Here is a 19,201-nt window from a genome sequence, read left to right as displayed (position 1 = left end):
CCCCCCCCCCCCCCCACGCTGCCTGTGACAGGCTCTTCATCACCCATCTTAAAGGGGCACTATTGCTAAATGTATCTATTTTAGACCCTTTAGCATACATATGTGTTGTTGGAGGATTGTTTTATCACATTATGCACTCTTTTGCAAATGTTTTTTTTTCCTGTCAATAAACATTTAGAGACATGCATTGACGTCAGTTGTTTTACCTTTCCGACGCCAATGCAGCCTATACCATTCTGAATGAGGGAGGCATCTTGTCCTGTATAGTGAGTGGCCGTTATTTTCCACCCCTCTGGCCATCTCATGTATTTTTGCCCATCTTGTAACTGCTCTATCGAGCAGTTACTTAGCTTACAGCAGCCGCCGTAAAGAGATGGATGCAGCCTCCTCCGTGCTGCGTACTATGTTGTGAGTGGCTGTGTGTACGCTGCCCGGCTGCCAAGGACCCCCTTTTCCTATGCAGGCAATGAAACGGACACTTATTGTTGTCCATTTCCATGGTAACCTGACCGGCTTTTTGCTCTGCGCAGGCTTGCGGTGGCGGCATCAAAGAGCTCACACAAGCCCTGTAGCTGTGTGCTGCTCTTGTTTGCAAATAAATGAATACACATCAATTTGCAAACAAGAGCAACAGAATTCAGAATTCCTCTGTCCTTCTTTCTTCCTCATTTGTTCCTCTTTCAAAACTGATGAACAGATTTGTATAAATACATGTATTTTTTCAACTGAAAACATGTTTAATTGACTCTAAACATTATTTCTATGATTAAAATTGATATAGTTCTTATTTTCAAATGTTAAAATTAAGGAAAAGTAAGGATTATAGAAAGTAGCAGTGTGGTTTGAATGATAAAACTACATATTTTGCTTCTGATTTTTGTGTGTTATGCATAATGAGGGGTGTGGTGGGGGCGTGGTTAGAGGTGTGGCAGGGGCATGCCCTAAAGTATCCCTCTTCCTTATCTCAAAAAGTTGGACGGTATGTTGAAATGTACACTAGTTACAATTACAATTTCCTCATCTTTTTATGTAGGTGTGGTTGTTCAAACATGGATTCTGAATCGCTACAGACTGGTCCAGCTGGAAATCATTGATCAAGTTGTAATGTCATATGGTGGCCTGAGAGGTGCTGTTGCTTTTGCTTTAGTCGCTTTGTTAGACGGAAACAAAGTAAAAGAAAGGAACCTCTTCATCAGCACTACAATAATCGTGGTGTATTTCACAGTCATATTCCAGGTATACAAGTTACATGAACACATGTACTGAAAAACATGTTATGCCTGATACCAAAGAAAGGTAAAAACTGTAAAACTACTGTTCATGCAGACTGTGGATCATTGCCGCCCAAATGTATCACTTTTTTTTTGTATTTAAATTTTTATTGGAAAATCAAGGCACAGGATATACCAACCAATGTAATCCAACATGGTACAATTAGACGGGTACAAAGGCAAGTTAATTAATAAACCAATACTTTTCGCTGCAGTTCCTCTGAAAAGAGCTTTTACCATATACTTAACCCTTAAGTTCCAGCACTATTGTTCTTAAGGTGCCCATACACTCATCAGATTGGCAGCAGATAGATAAGAAATGCATCTGATGATCTATCTGATGAGTTTTTAGAACATTTTTTACCAGGATAGAATTCCAATAGATTTCAGTTTGAAATCTATTGGAATTCTATCTGATGGCATTTTTTTGCCATCAGATTTCCATTAAGGCCAATGCAAACTGATAAGCAATCTCATCAGATCGACCTAAATTTTCCATCCAGCCAGTTCGATGGAAATCCATCAAAATCGATCGAAATCGGCCATCGATCGGTCGATTGGCCAACCAATTTGCAAACGATCAATCGATCGATCGATCGGGATCGATCGGTCGGCCAGAAAATCGGCTGAGTGTATGGGCCCCTTTATTCTGTTGAAAGGGTTTAATTTATTGTAAAGGTTATTTTAGTGAGAGGATGAAGATGGTGGGTGGGTAGTAGGCAGATAATGTATAGGGACCACATGCTGAGTAGGCAGATATAGGGTTCACATGCTGGGTGGGTAGTAGGCAGATATAGGGAATACATGCTGGGTGGGTAGTAGGCAGATATAGAGAATACATGCTGGGTGTGTAGTAGGCAGATAGTGTATAGGCACCACATGCTGGGTAGGTTTTAGGCAGATATAGGGATAACATGCTTGGTGGCAAGTAGGCAGATATACTGAACACAATACTGGGTAAGTTGTAGGCAGATATAGGGAATACATGTTGGGTGAGTAGTAGACAGATATAGGAATTACATGCTGGGTGAGTAGTAGGCAGATATAGGGAATACATGCTGGGTGGATAGTAGGCTAATATAGGAATTACATGCTGGGTGGGTAGTAGGCAGATATAGGGATTGCATGGTGGGTGGATAGTAGGCAGATATAGGGATTACATACTGGGTGGGTAGCAGAGAGATGAAGGTATTACATGCTGGGTGGATAGATAGTAGGCAGATGAAGGGATTACATGCTGGGTGGGTAGTAGGCAGATATAGAGATTACATGCTGGGTGGGTAGAAGGCAGATATAGGAATTACATGCTGGGTGGGTAGTAGGCAGATATAGGGATTGCATGGTGGGTGGATAGTAGGCAGATATAGGGATTACATACTGGGTGGGTAGTAGAGAGATAAAGGTATTACATGCTGGGTGGATAGATAGTAGGCAGATGAAAGGATTACATGCTGGGTGGGTAGAAGGCAGATATAGAGATTACATGCTGGGTGGGTAGCAGAGAGATTAAGAAGATATCACATGCTAGGTTGAAAGGGAGATTAATGGCACTATAAAAAAAAGCAGTATAAACGGTATCAAAAGTATCATCTGCATTAGGAATGTATAAACTCCTCAGTGTACACTCTCTCTATAATAACCACTTGTCCTTAGCCAGTATTTGTTTCAGTAGCTGTATGATATATTTTTTTTCTACCATCACACGTTACATTTTTGTCTGGCAGGGGTTGACTATTAAACCTTTAGTGCAATGGCTGAAGGTGAAGAGGAGTGAACATCGGGAAAGAAAACTAAATGAAAAGCTTCATGGCAGGGTAAGGTCATCATGAAATAGCCTTTTTGTTTTGCATCACTCTATGCACAAATGTGATTATTAAAGTTAGTTTTATTGGTCATAAAAATTACCTATATGAGGTTATAATGGAATATAAGGCAAACAAGTATAAGGGCTGGTTCAGATGGGCGTTTTTGTGGCGTTTAACGCAGCGTTTCAGATGCAGCGTTTTTTGGGATCTACTGCCATCCCATGCAAGTGAATGGGAGCGTTTAGAGCTGGCTTTTGCAGGCTTTCATGAAAGCCTGGCAGTAGATCCCAGCGTTGCGTCTAGTCTCAAAAGCAACATGCTGCTTTCAGAGGCGGTAAACGCGAGGAAACAATAGCAGAGACCAGAACTGCTAGCCTTGAACGCTTTTCAAAAGCCTTCAAAAGCTAGCTTTTAAACGCTGGCGTTTAAACGCTGGCGTTTGAACGAAATGCCAAGCAAAAGCTCAGCAGACGCCCGTGTGAACCAGCCCTAAAGAACAGGTTGCATAATTAGTTTGGACTGATCAGGACAGGGACTCATGTCACACAGGCAGTATTCTCTGTATGGTGCACTATATAAATGAATGCACATACAGCAAGCCTGGTACCAGTCAGAACTTTATTTACAATCAAGAACTCCTGACTGCTGACAGCATGAGTTTGGTTATATACTGACATTAAGAGAGCTGAATTTTTAGACATGATAAACATTTATAATCATGTGGCTTCCATGAGTTTTCTGTTCAATGACACATAAGCCAGCCAGGTAAGTAACTACAAGGGAGTAGTCCTTGCGACCGCAGGGGACCCAGAGCTGCTTTACCTTCCATGATACAGGGGTCCATCCTGCAGATCAGGTGCATTTGTGCCTACATTTGTTATGGGCATGAAGATCATGAGAGCCACACTTGTTTAAAGGAATCATCAGGCAAAATAAATAAAAAAAAAAAAAGCTTTACTCACCTGGGGCTTTCTCCAGCCCCTTGCAGCCGACTGTCCCACACTGACCGCTCCGCTCTCTGTCGCCGCCCCGGGCTCCCCGCACGGTGCAGAGGCCGACCCCAAGGTCGTCCTTACTGTGCCTGCGTGAACCGCCGCTGTCAATAAAGCCCACGTTGTATGCGGCTTACTGCGCAGGCGTAGTAGTTCAGTGCTTAAATACAAATGTGATTTTATAAAATGTAACACTTAAAAATATTACACAGTTACAGTTACACTTAAAAAATAAAACATGTTACTGCATTTAATAATTTTCACAATGTGTCTGGTTAAAACAAATGTACAAATAAATATAAACGGACAAAAGAAAAGGCGCCAGTCAGAGTAAAATATATTAAAAACAGGAGACAGTAATAGACTCCCCCCCCCCCCATAGAAAAGTCAGCAAGATTATGTCAACAAAATACTTTTATTATGTACTTCAAAAAATTGTGACACGTTTCGTGTGTCTTAACTAACTTCTTCAGGCAGTAAAAGCAGTAGCAACTGATGCTATCTCAGAGCAAGCTTGGCGCCACCCTTGGTGAAGGGGTTCATCCCCGTTTTTCTTCTTCTACAGACAGCGACATTTTAATCCCAAGTGGTGTCGCAGTTAAAGGATAACTGAAGTAAGAGGGATATGGCCTCTATATCCCTATCACTTCAGTTGTCCTTTAATGTCCCCACCTGCCTAAAAGTGATTGCCGATTGTTAATCCACACTTGTGAATATAATTTCATACACTATGTTTAACATTACACTTGGACCATAATGACTACACTATAATGAGCAGTGACAGGAAATTTGGGCGCATGAGGCAGGTGGACAAAAAGGGCGCCGCCATTGACTCCCATCTTAAATATCGTTTGACTGGCGCCGAACAGGAAAAAAGGGTGCCCGTGACAGTTTACGTTTTCAAACTTCATCCACGATCATTTATGTTTCCCAACTTCGCCGGCGACCAGTAACGTTTACACATGAAATACTCATTTATAGTTTTTAGCTAAATCGTAATGTAATTTTTAAATAATTACTTTTCATAAACCATTATTTTCAACATACAAAGCTGACAATAAATAAATCGTAATATACTTTTTTTAATGAACACTCTGTAAAACATTATTATCCATCCACCAAATAAACTGCGCAACAACAAAATCATAATAAATTGTTTTTCACACTTAATACTTATAAAACACTATTATCCATCCGATAAACTGAGCAACAGCTAAATCTGATGAATAATGGTTACAAACATACTAAACATATCTATCGTATTTAACTAAAACATTATTTAAAGTGTTATCACTTACTCTTTGTAAAAGATTATTATCCACATAATAAAGCGATCAGTAAGTACATTGTAATATATTTTTTTCAGTCACTATTTGTAAAACATTATTATTCACACAATAAAGCGATCACTAACGGGGGATTTAGGATTAGGCACCAGCAGGGAGGATTTAGGGTTAGGCACCACCAGAGGCAGTGGAGATTTAGGGTTAGGTACCACCAGGGGGGGGTCTTAGGATTAGACACCACCAAGGGAGATTTATGGTTAGGCACCACCAGGGGGTCTTTGGGTTAGGCACCACCAGGGGAGATTTAGGGTTAGGCACCAACAGGGGGATCTTAAGATTAGGCACCGCCAGGGGGGTCTTAGTGTTAGGCACCACCAGGGGAGAATTAGGGTTAGGCACCACCAGGGGGATCTCAGGGTTAGGCACCACCAGGAGAGATTTAGGGTTAGGCACCACCAGGGGGGGGTCTTAGGGTTAGGCACTACCAGGGGAGATTTTGGGTTAGGCACCACCAGGGGGGGTCTTAGGGTTAGGCACCACCAGGGGGGTCTAAGGGTTAGGGATAGGTAGAGGGAGGGTTCTGTGTGAGAGTAGGGTTAGGTTTAGTTGTAGTAAAATGTTAGTAATATTTACTAATGTTTTACTACAGTTATTACAAATGTACTTATGATTTGATTTTTGAAATATGTTAATTAAGTTTTAATCTTTACTAAATGACTTTTTAAAGAGACTCCGTAACAAAAATTGCATCCTGTTTTTTATCATCCTACAAGTTCCAAAAGCTATTCTAATGTGTTCTCACTTACTGCAGCACTTTCTGCTATCACAGTCTCTGTAATAAATCAACTTATCTCTCTCTTGTCAGACTTGTCAGCCTGTGTCTGGAAGGCTGCCAAGTTCTTCAGTGTTGTGGTTCTGTGATGCATCTCCCCCCTCCAGGCCCCTCTCTGCACACTGCCTGTGTATTATTTAGATTAGGGCAGCTTCTCTCTTCTCTCTTATCTTTTACAAGCTGGATAAATCCTCCTCTGAGCTGGCTGGGCTTTCACATACTGAGGTATTACATACAGGCAGACCTGTCTGCACTCTGCAGGAAGAAACAGCCTGAAACTTCAGTGGAAGATAGCTGCAGGGGGAAAGAAACACACAAATGATCTCTTGAGATTCAAAAGGAAGGGTGTATGCAGCCTGCTTGTGTATGAATGTATTTTCTATGTGTGGACATACTGTACATCAACCTACTTCCTGTTTTGGTGGCCATTTTGTTTGTTTATAAACAAACTTTTTAAAACTGTTTTTAACCACTTTTAATGCGGCGAGGAGCGGCGAAATTGTGACAGAGGGTAATAGGAGATGTCCCCTAACACACTGGTATGTTTACTTTTGTGCGATTTTAACAATACAGATTCTCTTTAAAGGTTTATCAATTTTATAATAAAAATTGTTACAAAATATTCTTTAGAAACTTTATAGTAGTATAAAATGTAAAGATATGTTTTTGGATCCTGATCTGGTTAAATCATTAAAAAAAAAAAAAAAAACAGTACTTAAACATGGTTTATGTAAAATCAGTTATAAATCATAATAATTACAATCATCACTGTGAATATACAAATGTTATCGTAAGTTTCCATCTATAATTACAGAAAATAGCGTTTTACCAATACAACATTTCATATACCTTGTTTAATGATTTGAATTTGTAAAACATTATTGTAAACAAAATATTATAATAGAATTTCTTTATAAACGATATTTCAGATTAACATTTACACCAGGCGCCCTTTTTTTCCGACTCGCTTGTCGCATGTACGCATAATGGGCTCTTGATTGTCTCTTTATATCTCCAAATGTACAAATTAGATTTTTTTTTCTCAGATACTGTAATATACACTGTTTAATTTTGTGTGTGTGTGTGTTTCTAAAAGGCATTTGATCACATTTGCTCTGCCATTGAGGATGTCTCAGGACAAATCGGACACAACTACATGAGGGACAAGTAAGTAGTTAAAGATGTTGCACAATCAATATATCAATCTAGAGGTGTTCATAATAGATTTAATAGGATTTGGTCTGAAGGGCAGCAGTCCTTGCACACTAAAGTATAGCCTACCCATTTTTTTCGATATACAGTAGAATGGTTCATGGTTCATTGCTAATTCTTCAAACACCAGACTATTATTGGAGACAGACAAGTTATGCTGGGGGGTTGTTTTAGGTTATTAACATTGCTTTTTACTGAAACTTTACCAAAAAGTTATTCTGCTAACATGACAGGTTTAGTTTCTTTTGCACTGTTCCCATTTTTTTTTTTTGCAGGTCTCTGAGTATGCAGAGCAGAAAGGGACATTGACATGACAAGCTTGTACTACAGTGATGTGTGTGCGTCATCAGTATCTCTGTTTACTAGACTAAAAGAACTTCAGTCTGCCCACACACTGTCATTATACATGACAGTGATTATAGGAACATGTGATGTTGGTGGCCAGACAGTCTTCTACTTCAAGATTCTAGTGTTTGCATAAAATGTCTCCATTTATAATCTGACTGCAGTCCACTACAAACATATTTGAATCCCAACTCAGGGTGGTGAAAGTATTTTTGGGAAATGGGCATGGCACTTGCAGAGTACCCCTTCAGACTTCTATAAATAGCATGCTTAGCTTCCAGAGACTTTTATTTTACTGCTTTGCAGCAAAGATAAGTCCAGGGACAACCCTGAGAAGGCTATTGGGTATAGGCTAGGATCCTGAAAATCTAGCTTGAACACATCATCATGTACAATGTTCTGTGGTAAACAAAAAAGTAACATCTGAATTATTTTGTTTAGGATCACACAGTTTGATGCAAAATATCTCAGCAAACTCTTTATGAGGAAATCGGCTCAAAAAACACAAGATCGAATTCTTAATGTTTATCATGAGCTCAATATGAAGGATGCCATAAGTTATGTAGCAGAGGTATGTAAGAAGTACTGCACACTATTCACTGCCATTTCCTCATAACAAGGGAAGCACAATACTGTATTTAAAGTAAACCAGAAGTCACTGTAAACAGAGAAACTGGTGGAAAGGCAACCACCTGTCAGCACTATGAGGCATGGAAAATCCAGCAGGCTCCATCATATCCAACTCAGAAATCCCTCTACCTCTCCTCTGCTAAATTATACTCCGCCTCTGCGCTAATGCACAGGCAGGGTCAGTCAGGGTCTATCATACTGTATATATAATACCTCCCAACATTTTGTAATGAGAAAGAGGGACAATTAAACCACGCCCTTTTCACACCCTTATGCCTGGTACACACTATGAGATTTTCTGGCCGATTTACTGTCAGATCGATTATTTCCAACATGTCTGATCTGCTTTCCGATCGATTTCCGAGCATTTCCCAATCAATTTCCGTTCACTTCAGTAGGAAAATGATCGGAAAATGCTTAGAAGTCGATCGGAAATGTTGGAAATAATCGATCTGACAGTAAATCAGCCAGAAAATCTCATAGTGTGTACCTAGCATAAGTCGCATCCCCAACACACCCCTAGTCGCACATTGCATAAAGATTTCATAAGTAAAATTGTTATTTTACAATTCAAACCACACTAGTCCATATCTGGGTCCATTTTCTTTCTTATTAACATTTCAAAATACAGTATATCAATTTAAAGGATGGGAATAAAGTTTAGATTCAATTAAACACATTTTTCAGTAGAAAAATACATATATTTACATAGATCTGTACATAAGTCCTAAAAGAGGGACAATGATGGAGAAATAGGGACAAAGGGACAGGGTTCCCAAAGAGGGACTGCCCCTTCAAAGGAGGGACAGTTGGGATCTATGTGTATATGACTATATTCATGCACAAAGGTCTATGTCAACCAAATTCCTTCAATCAATTCAATCCTCTATTTCCTTGATGCATTGCCAGCGGTACTATGGAGCCAGGAAATGTGATGTAGAAAGTTCCTAGGGAACTACATGTCCCATGATTCTTAGCAGTCATGCACTGTTGTGTGTAGAGTAGGAGGATCTAGACTGAAATGATGGGAATATCAAGGCAGTGTTGTCTGCCCATGGTGGATTAGATTGTGGGGCATGGCCAGGTTGTTCATAAAGCCCCATCTACACCATACAATTTTGTGTGCGATTCGAATCAATTTGATTTGATTCATTGATTCAATTCAATTCAATCCGACATGTCCGATCAGGATTCGATTTGATTCATATTGCCATCGCAGAACAATGGCAACATGAATTGAATCGAATTGAATCCCGATCGGACATGTCAGATTGAATCAAATCAGTGAATCGAATTGAATCGAATCACACAAAAAATTATATGGTGTAGTCGTGTAAATGGGTCTTAAGATGTGGTTGAGCTTGGCCAGAGTGGAGTGCGAGAGAACCTGGCTGGTTCAAAATAATAGTATTTCCCCCCCCCCCCCCAAAAAAAATTCACAGCCTACTAAAAGAGCTTCTGCAAATCGGGATTAGATCTTCTAATCTTAACTAAACTAATTGAATCTTAGCTGCCTTTCTGAATTCACCATAAATGTGCTTTACTTATGCTCAAAGCAGCATGCTTTACTACCCTCTACAAATATAGACAAATAAAGGAGAATCCAGACATGTACAAATGCACAAATTTGCTCATTTTTAATAAATGCTCCTCTTCCAATACCACTAAAGACAAAGATAATGATTAATTTCAGATTTGCTGGAAGTGATATGAATTGTGTATCTTTATCATATAACACTTTTTTCTTATTGATTTTAGGGAGAGCGTAGAGGCTCTTTAGCGTTTATTCGCTCCCCAAGCACGGATAACATGGCGAATGTTGACTTCAGCAGCCCCCGCCCTTCTTTTTCAGAGCCATCTGTATCTTATTTTCTGTAAGTGGATCTCTTTCTTAGACAACATGTTTATGTTTAATGTATCATTTACAGAGATTTAGAACAGATACCATTTCTCTCTTTGTGTTTGGACTATTTTGCTCTGGATTTGGCTAAAATCATTAACGTGAACCCTGATGGTGCCCATACACGGTACAATAAAAACGTTCAATTTTCCTGTTTATTCGATAAAAACAATCAAATCGAATAAAAGTTGAAAAGATTTTAAGTTTTTTTGATCAATGAAAAACGAACAATTATCCTGTTTTTTCAATAAAAATCCGATCGGACATGTTGGAAAAATCTTTATATTTGATCTAACAGAATAATCGAACTAAATGATCTAATCAAATAAAATGAAAAAATTGTACCATGTATGGGCATCTTTAGAGTGATATGAAGACAGAGGCGTATCTAGAGGGGTACAAGCATGGCTCGTGCCATGGGCACCACAGCAACATGGGCGCCATGCCATGTCCGCTCCTTTGCTGTGCCCCATGCCTACCTGTCACTCAGACCTCAGATTCATTCTGTTATCTGGGGAACATGTCTACTTAATCTATGTTTGTAGGGTGCACTTGTCTTAGTGTTAGAAAACTGGACAGAGAGGAAATAAGAAGAGATATTTCCCAAAAAGTTACTTCAGCAATATCCCGAGCCAAAAGACACAGGCAACCATAGCACTTGTACGCAAGAAAGGATGCTGACGGGGTGGGGAAGCAATTTCAGCGTTTCCATAGGTTCTATATTACCCAGGTACACCCCTATATGGAGACTGCCATATTTGTTTCCTTTTAAACAATGCAAATTGCCTAGCTGTCCTGCTGATCTACGGCTGCAGTAGTGTCTATAGTACACCAGAAACAAGCACGCAGCTAATCTTGTCAGTTCTGACAATATTGTCAGAAACACCCGATCTGCATTTGATTGTTCAGGGTCTATGGCTGAAATTATTATGTCGGGAATACACAATACGTTTTTTCGGCAGATTTACTGGCTAATCGATTTTCCAATAAATTTTTTGATCGTTTTTTCTGATCGATTTCCATTCACTTCTATGAGAAAATTAATCAGAAAAACGATCATAATTAGATCAGACCTGTCAGAATTTATCTATTGAGCCATCTATCTGCCAAAAAAACCTCATCGTGTATTCCCAGCATTAGAGGCAGAGGATCAGCAGGACAGCCAGGCAACTGGTATTATAAAAGGAAATAAATATGGCAGCCTCCATAAACTCTCACCTCGGGTTCACTTTAATTATACCTAACAGTTAGGGACTTACTTTGTAACGGAATATGTAGGTGCTTTATAAATCAATAATAACAATAAAGTGCTGCAATCTGTTTATGAAGGACTCAATGATGTCTAGAACTATGCAGCTGGCACTGAGGGATCATACACTTCTCCTCCATTCTCCTTGCAATATAAATTCCCTCTGGAGAATTGATCAATCATCTTTATTGACTATATACTGCCTATAACTTCAGGAGGGTATCAGTTTTGTTTTGGTAAATCATGATTTGCAGTTCTGCCCAGGCCTGTTTTTATTAGTATTGGCCTGATCCACTACAAATATGAGGGGTGGAAATTCCTCTCCCTACCTGTTGCAGAGCTGACAGTGGAGTATCTGATCCATAGTTACTTGTCCATGCTGGTTTCTTCCTCTTCAAGTCTTCCACATCATAATCATGTGACACAGGATGATGTAGAGAAGAGCAGACACAGGAGGCTTAAAAGGAGGAGGAAGACAGGGCTGGTGCTGGCAGGTAACTATGCTACAGCACCTCTACTGCCAACTCTACACAGGAGGGTGGGAGAACAGGAAACAATTTTGTATTTTAGAAATGAAATACTATTTTAGGTATAAAACAAAAATGAATGATGTACTTCAGTAGCCTACCAGAGGGTGGCACGGTAATCCACTTGATTTTATATTTTCTCATCACAACTGCACAATGGACGTGGCATTCCATGAACTGGCAGCTAATGTACTTCATGCAACACTGAAGATGCAGATAAGTTATACCTTCATTCAGCCCATGTCTTACATCCTTGGAAGCTGTATGATGGGGTGGGGTTTCCACCCTAAGCTGCTGATGAGCATGCTGCGATATAGCTTAGAATTCCAGTTTCAATGCTATAAATGCATCCTAGAAAAACACAGTAATATACGCTATAACTAGGGGGCATTATAGGACATTATAAAAGAGGGGTGTATGGGGGAAGGGCATAAAAGCTAAACATTTTATTCTTTTTGTTATTAATGATAAGACTATATATACTCTGTAAAGCTCTGCGGAAGATGTTCGCTATATATAAAAAATTAAATAATAATAAAAACAGTAGTGCGTTTCATTTTGAGTCTTAAAGAGACTCCGTAACAAAAATTGCATCCTGTTTTTTATCATCCTACAAGTTCCAAAAGCTATTCTAATGTGTTCTGGCTTACTGCAGCACTTTCTGCTATCACAGTCTCTGTAACAAATCAATGTATCTTTCCCCTGTCAGACTTGTCGGCCTGTGTCTGGAAGGCTGCCAAGTTCTTCAGTGTTGTGGTTCTGCTATGAACTCCCCCTTCCAGGCCCCTCTGTGCACACTTATTTAGATTAGGGCAGCTTCTCTCTTCTCTCTTATCTTTTACAAGCTGGATAAATCGTCCTCTGAGCTGGCTGGGCTTTCACATACTGAGGAAATTCAGACAAGGGCAAAGCTGTTTGCAGGAAGAAAAGAGCAGCCTGAAACTTCAGTGCATGAGAGATGCAGGGGGAAAGAAACACACAAATGATCTCTTGAGATTCAAAAGGAATGCTGTATACAGCCTGCTTGTGTATGGATGCATTTTCTATGTGTGGACATACTGTACATCAACCTACTTCCTGTTTTGGTGGCCATTTTGTTTGTTTATAAATAAACTTTTTAAAACTGTTTTTAACCACTTTTAATGCGGCGGGGAGCGGCGAAATTGTGACAGAGGGTAGTAGGAGATGTCCCCTAACGCACTGGTATGTTTACTTTTGTGCGATTTTAACAATACAGATTCTCTTTAAAGAGAGTCTGAAGCCAAAAAAATACCTCTGTTGAATGGCCAGTCCTCTTCAGCAATAAGATCATAGCTGGTACGCCGCATCCCCGCGGCAGAATGATCTATTTATATCCCCAAAATCCTGGGGCAAATTGATTTTGCTGCCCGGGGGAAGCAGAGCTTTGTGCTGTAGCTCTGCCTCTGCTCGCGTCAATCTCCACCGATCTCTGCCTCTCCCCTCCCCTCTCAGTGAAAGAAGACTGAGAGGGGCGGGGATTAGATCTCAGGGGTATAAATAGATAGTTCTGCCGCGAGAATGCGACGTTTCAGCTATGATCTTATTGCTGAAGAGGACTGGCCATTCAAAAGAGGTTTGTTTTTTTTTTTTTTGCTTCAGACTCTCTTTAAGGTGCTAGTGTGGGCAAACAGTTGTATATGCTTGTTTCCATAATTAAGCAAAACAAAAGTTTGCCTTCTTAAAACAGAAGGTATTTGCGATTATTCAGATTGGAGTGAGCATATGAGGTGTCCCACAATGCATCACTGCTGTATATGCAAATCATACTTTGTTGTCCCTGTAAGCTAGACACACCTCTAGAACCACTGGAATGCAATGATGATCTTGTTATAAATACAGTCACAATAATCCACAGTGAACATATACTGTAGCATTGCCATTTACCAAGCAATGCTTGCTTAGTAAGGTACTATTCATTTCTCTTTTCAATATGGCGCACATAACATACTTACTTTCTATATAGCCATTGCCATTTTTGCCCATGTAGGGGGAGGATTCTTTTATTCCTCATTAGAGTCCTAGAAACTTCTCTGGTTATGCCTTTGTTCTACATTAAGTACCGTATTAGAAATTACTAAAAAATTATCCCTTTCCTTTTCAGGAGAGAAAATGTCAGTGCAGTCTGTTTGGACATGCAAGCACTGGAACAACGCAGGAAAAGTGTAAGAGACCTGGAAGATATGCTAAGCCATCGCACTCTACAGCAATATTTATACAAGCCAAGAAAACAGGTGAGAAAATGTTTAAAATATACATAATTGGATTATTTATTGCCCCATATAGACAAGCAAGTGATGGAGTACGACGCCTCCTGCATTAAATTCATCAAGCCCAGACTTCCCACCTGCCAGCTATGCTTTTATCGCTGGATATAACTAAAGCGTTTGACTCGGTCTCATGGTCTTATCTTATATCCACACTCCAGGCTTGGGGTTTTGGAGCTAATTTTATTAAATGAATCCAAACCCTCTATTCGTACCCCCTAGCAACAGTAGCCTATAATGGCTTCAAATCATCTCCTTTCTCTATATCAAGAGGAACGCGTCAACGCTGCCCACTTTCGTCTCTATTATTTGCATTATCAATTGAGCCTCTTGCCATTCAGATTAGGAGATGCGCAGAAATACATGGTATACCTTTAGGGAAGTGTATGCACAAAGTGGGCCTATTCGCTGACGACCTAATAGTCTGTATCTCACAACCCACTAGGTCAATCCTAACCCTCAATAAGATTTTAAAGCAATTTGGTACAATCTCGGGACTCTGTGTCAACCCGGCAAAGTCAAAAGCCCTGAATATCTCCCTTTCATCTCAGTTGATGCAAGCATTACAAGATGCGTTTGAATTTGATTGGGACCCCCACAAACTGCCTTATCTTGGCAATTATCTCACTAATTCCTATGACACACTTTTCCAGCACAACTTCCCCCCACTTGCGAAGGAACTGACAGACTTATTGGAGTGTTGGAAGAGGTACTCAATATCCTGGTTAGGTAGAATAGTGGCCATAAAAATGACCTTACTTCCCAAATTACTGTACGCATTTAGACTGTTACCTATTTCCCTGCCTTCTGCATTTATTGATTCCCTTCAGCGAAAAATCAATGATTTTATCTGGGGAGGCCAAAAACCCAGATTTAGAAAACTCTACCTATACCGTCTAAGGGGAGATGGAGGGATGGGAGTACCTAATATTTCTCACTATTACAAAGCAGCTCAATTGGTCATTTTGACCAATTGGCACGTAGAAAACGATAGACCAGCCTGGGTAGATATGGAGAGCCAACTTATTGCACCTATAAACATCACAAATCTTCTCTGGCTCACTCCAGAATATCGTACCAAGATAAATAACCCTATCATAAAACACTCACTTCAGATGTGGGATAGTTGTAAATACTCGGGTCGCTTAATGTCAGCACACAGCCCACTCCTTTCCTTCCTGGGTAACCCTTCCTTCCCGGCAGCTTTACACTCTTCCGGCCCATATCAATGGTGGATTACCAATAAACTTCATAGAATCCAAGATCTTGTCAGCAACATGGGTAGCAAATCATTTGACTACCTTCGCGAAAAGTTTACAATCACTCCCGATGAATCATTTCGATATATGCAAATATCTCACTTTGTGAAAAAACACCTCACAAACGTAGACTCCCCAACGAGCAGAACCTTCTTTGAAAATATTTGTGATACTAATCCCCGTTCCCCAGGGATTATCTCACTTATCTATCGGGAACTCACCCTTACACACTCACAATGTAAACCCCTATACATACTCAAGTGGGAGGAGGAACTAGATCTCCAGATTGACTATACTGATATGTGTGATATCTGGGACAATATCCCTAAGATATCAATCAATGCGGACTTGGTGGAGGTAAACTACAAACTCTTATTCAGATGGTATCTAGTCCCGCAAAGAGTGGCCAAATACAACAAGAAATGCTCGGGTGACTGTTTCAGGGGATGTAGAACGGTGGGATCTTTTGCCCACATATGGTGGAAATGTAAGAAAGTACGTAGGCTGTGGATCAGGGTTTGCACTTGGGCATCATCCCTGATTAATGCCCAGGTTCTGCGAAACCCGCTTCATGTCTTACTAGGCTGCCCCTATCCGCACTTAACCTCTGCACAAAATGCCCTTCTCAACTATATTTTTACTGTAACTAAAATTAAAATAGCAGCGGCATGGAATACCCGATCCCTCAGTTTCGAAGCTATCAAAACCGACTTGGCAATATCCTGTTTTTCGAGAAACTGAGAGCTCGTATGAATGACAGTATGAAAAAGTTCCACAAAATTTGGGATCCTTTAATTAACTACCTGCTGAGCCCTGAACAAATTGCAATGGCGCGAAGTCAATAATCTCCTCCAGACCACACACTGTGGGAGCAGATATACTGCGTACAAAGGCTTGATCGACATATCCCTCGTCTCTGGATTCCCTTGACCTTCTCTCCTATCCCCCCTTTCGGTGTCTTCACTCACCTACCTCTTACTTCCTACTACTGTCCTCTTCCTTTCTCTTATACCTATTTACATCTAATGTAGATACAAAGATGGCTGACGAATATAGCAAAAGCACCAACCGAAATATGCTGAAGCTTTGAATGGTGACTCGCTATGTACCCCCTCTCCCGAAAGGGACTGTCTATGACACTTAGCACCCCACTAAAAATGAACTTAGTTTCTTATATTTAATAAGCAGTCCTGACCTCACTGGAGGGCAGGTCCCTTGTCTGATAGTGCTAAGTATAAATTTAAGGTGGACCCCATCCGGCCCTTCAAGGTTAATGAAGGATGGCAGACCTCCTTTCTGTTAGCTCCCTAGAGACCACTCTGCTTAAATCCCCAGCGCTAGACGCTCTTGATATGGATTAGTAATACTCTAATGGGAAGCATAATCTATTAAGGAGATCTTTTGTGAATGTTACCGTTTGGAAATTTTAGAAGGTGCAACATTTCATGTTGTGGTATGTCTTATAAGTTTAACATCTTGTACTACCACTATGTTTGTACTGAATTATAAGCAATATTATGTATGTATTTGTTCTCCCCCTTTTATTACAAAACTTTCAATAAAAATATTTGGAAAGGATTATTTATTGCCTATCAGACAATATTTCGATCTTCAGGATTAAGGGGAAAGTGAGGTTGAAACCTGAATCTGACTAACGCATTTCTGAACCCAACTTAAATATCTGTGTAACATTCCAATAAAGCAGAGGTTCTGGGAAAAGGGGAATGTCAGGTTTAAGGGAATCCAGAATCTTCTGAACCCAGTGGCACTCTACCGACTTTCTCCATTCGTGGATTTTACAGTCGGTACATCCAGGGACGTAACTAGAAATCACTGGGCCCCAATGTTAAACTTTGGATGCCCCCCTCTCTCTTTCTGCACAGATAAACTGACAATCAATGTTATTCAGTTGGCTAGTGCACACTTGAATGTGTTTTCCCCATGAAAATAAAAACAGACAACAGTGAAGCACTGCAGGTATTTTCTTAATCAATTACATTAGCTTCTGTGATAAAACATGCATGTTTTCACACATACATGGACCCATATGCAATTCACTTTTTCTCTTATATTTTCCCCTAGATGACAATTTTTCATCTTCCTTTTAAAATAACTGTTCAGCATTTCGCAAATGAAAAACTACCAAAGTTAGTAGAAAAAGTACTATCAAATTTATTTTGTGTATTTTCTTTCTTGCTAGGGTTTAAAGGCCATTGTATTGACAAGTTGTGAAAATATCAACTTGGAGAAAACTAAAGAGAAAAAGACAATTGCATATGGGCCCTGGTGTGCAGAAAACATATACAGAAAACCGACAGACAAGTGCTCCCAGCCTCAGCTTTTTACACTCACTCTGTCCATCTCTGATAGAGCAGAACTGGCTCTGCAGACTTCTCCAGCATCACTACAGTACAGAGCACTTGGGAGGGGTAGAAAAGTTGAGGGCTGGACGCTATACAGAGCCTGATGCACACTGAATAGGGACTGTCTACAAATCGTTGTCTACAAAACTTTGTATGATTCCTTATCAGTGGTTAAGCAGATGCAGATAGAATAATTGTGCAGAGAGCAGAAAGCTTTTTCTCTCAGTGCCCAGACTCCTCAAGCATCACTACAGTACACAGCACTTGGGGAGGGGTAGAAAGGCTGGGGGTAGAGCAGCACTGTACACAAGAGCCTGCTGAACACTGAATAGGGACTGTTTACAAATCTTTGTCTCCAAAACTTTGTATGATTCCTTATCAGTGGCAAATGTGCATAGCAGAAAGCTTTTTCTCTCCGTGCCTTTAGTTGTCAGTCTCTCAGGACAGGGAAAAGAAACTTCTCACCCCACAGGGTCCCCTGCAGCTTCTGCCCCCCCCCCCCCTGCGGCTGCAACCCTTGCAGGGTCTATTGTTACACCCCTGGGTACATCCCCATCACAAGTTTTTTGTTTGTTTTTTTTTTCTCTTTGGATATGCAATCTCATAACTGCCATTTACCAAACATTTAAGTGGTTCTCTCCATAGTCTGGTAAAGCACAGCTGAGGCCTCAAAACATTTACCAAGATATAGAAGAAAGATATAGAAAAAGTCATATAAGAGCCTTTTGGAGTATGAAAAAATTGTATAAACTGTATTGATACAACAACAACAACAACAACAAATAACATTTGTAAAGCGCTTTTCTCCCGTGGGACTCAAAGCGCATAAGCATGGCTCCGACCATCGTGGTACAGGGGAAGAATTTTATAAATCTGGAAATGCCAGGCTAAACAGGTGGCTTTTCAGTCTGGATTTGAATAGCTCCAGGGATGGTGCTGTCTTTACTGGGTGTGGTAGGGAGTTCCAAAGAGTAGGGGCAGCATGACAGAAGGCTCTGTCTCCAGATTTTTTGAGGTGCACTCTGGGAGTGACCAAGTTTATAGAACTTGCTGATCTGAGGTTGTGAGAGGTGTGGTGCAGCTTCAGCAAGTCCTTCATGTATCCAGGGCCCAGATTGTGCAGGGATTTGAATGTCAGCAGTCCAATCTTGAAGAGTATTCTCCATTCTACTGGTAGCCAGTGCAGTGAGCGAAGGATCGGTGTAATGTGACAGTGGCGAGGCTGGTTTGTTAGCAATCTGGCAG

General features: G+C 40.4%; 1 protein-coding gene across 2 annotated transcripts in view; it reads left to right on the top strand.

Annotated features, from left to right (window-relative positions):
• Positions 1 to 19,201, top strand: part of SLC9A3 (solute carrier family 9 member A3) — a 178,622-nt gene that overhangs the window by 126,954 nt on the left and 32,467 nt on the right. For both annotated transcript variants that reach the window (XM_068236599.1, XM_068236598.1), the window contains exons 7-12: positions 1,034 to 1,236; positions 2,996 to 3,085; positions 7,283 to 7,353; positions 8,185 to 8,314; positions 10,132 to 10,247; positions 14,172 to 14,301. In XM_068236599.1, the coding sequence (XP_068092700.1) occupies positions 1,034 to 1,236; positions 2,996 to 3,085; positions 7,283 to 7,353; positions 8,185 to 8,314; positions 10,132 to 10,247; positions 14,172 to 14,301 (740 nt within the window). The remainder of the gene's footprint in view (positions 1 to 1,033; positions 1,237 to 2,995; positions 3,086 to 7,282; positions 7,354 to 8,184; positions 8,315 to 10,131; positions 10,248 to 14,171; positions 14,302 to 19,201) is intronic.

This window comes from Hyperolius riggenbachi, chromosome 5 (assembly GCF_040937935.1).
Source record: "Hyperolius riggenbachi isolate aHypRig1 chromosome 5, aHypRig1.pri, whole genome shotgun sequence".
Taxonomy (NCBI): domain Eukaryota; kingdom Metazoa; phylum Chordata; class Amphibia; order Anura; family Hyperoliidae; genus Hyperolius; species Hyperolius riggenbachi.
This window is presented reverse-complemented; position numbering and strand designations above follow the sequence as displayed.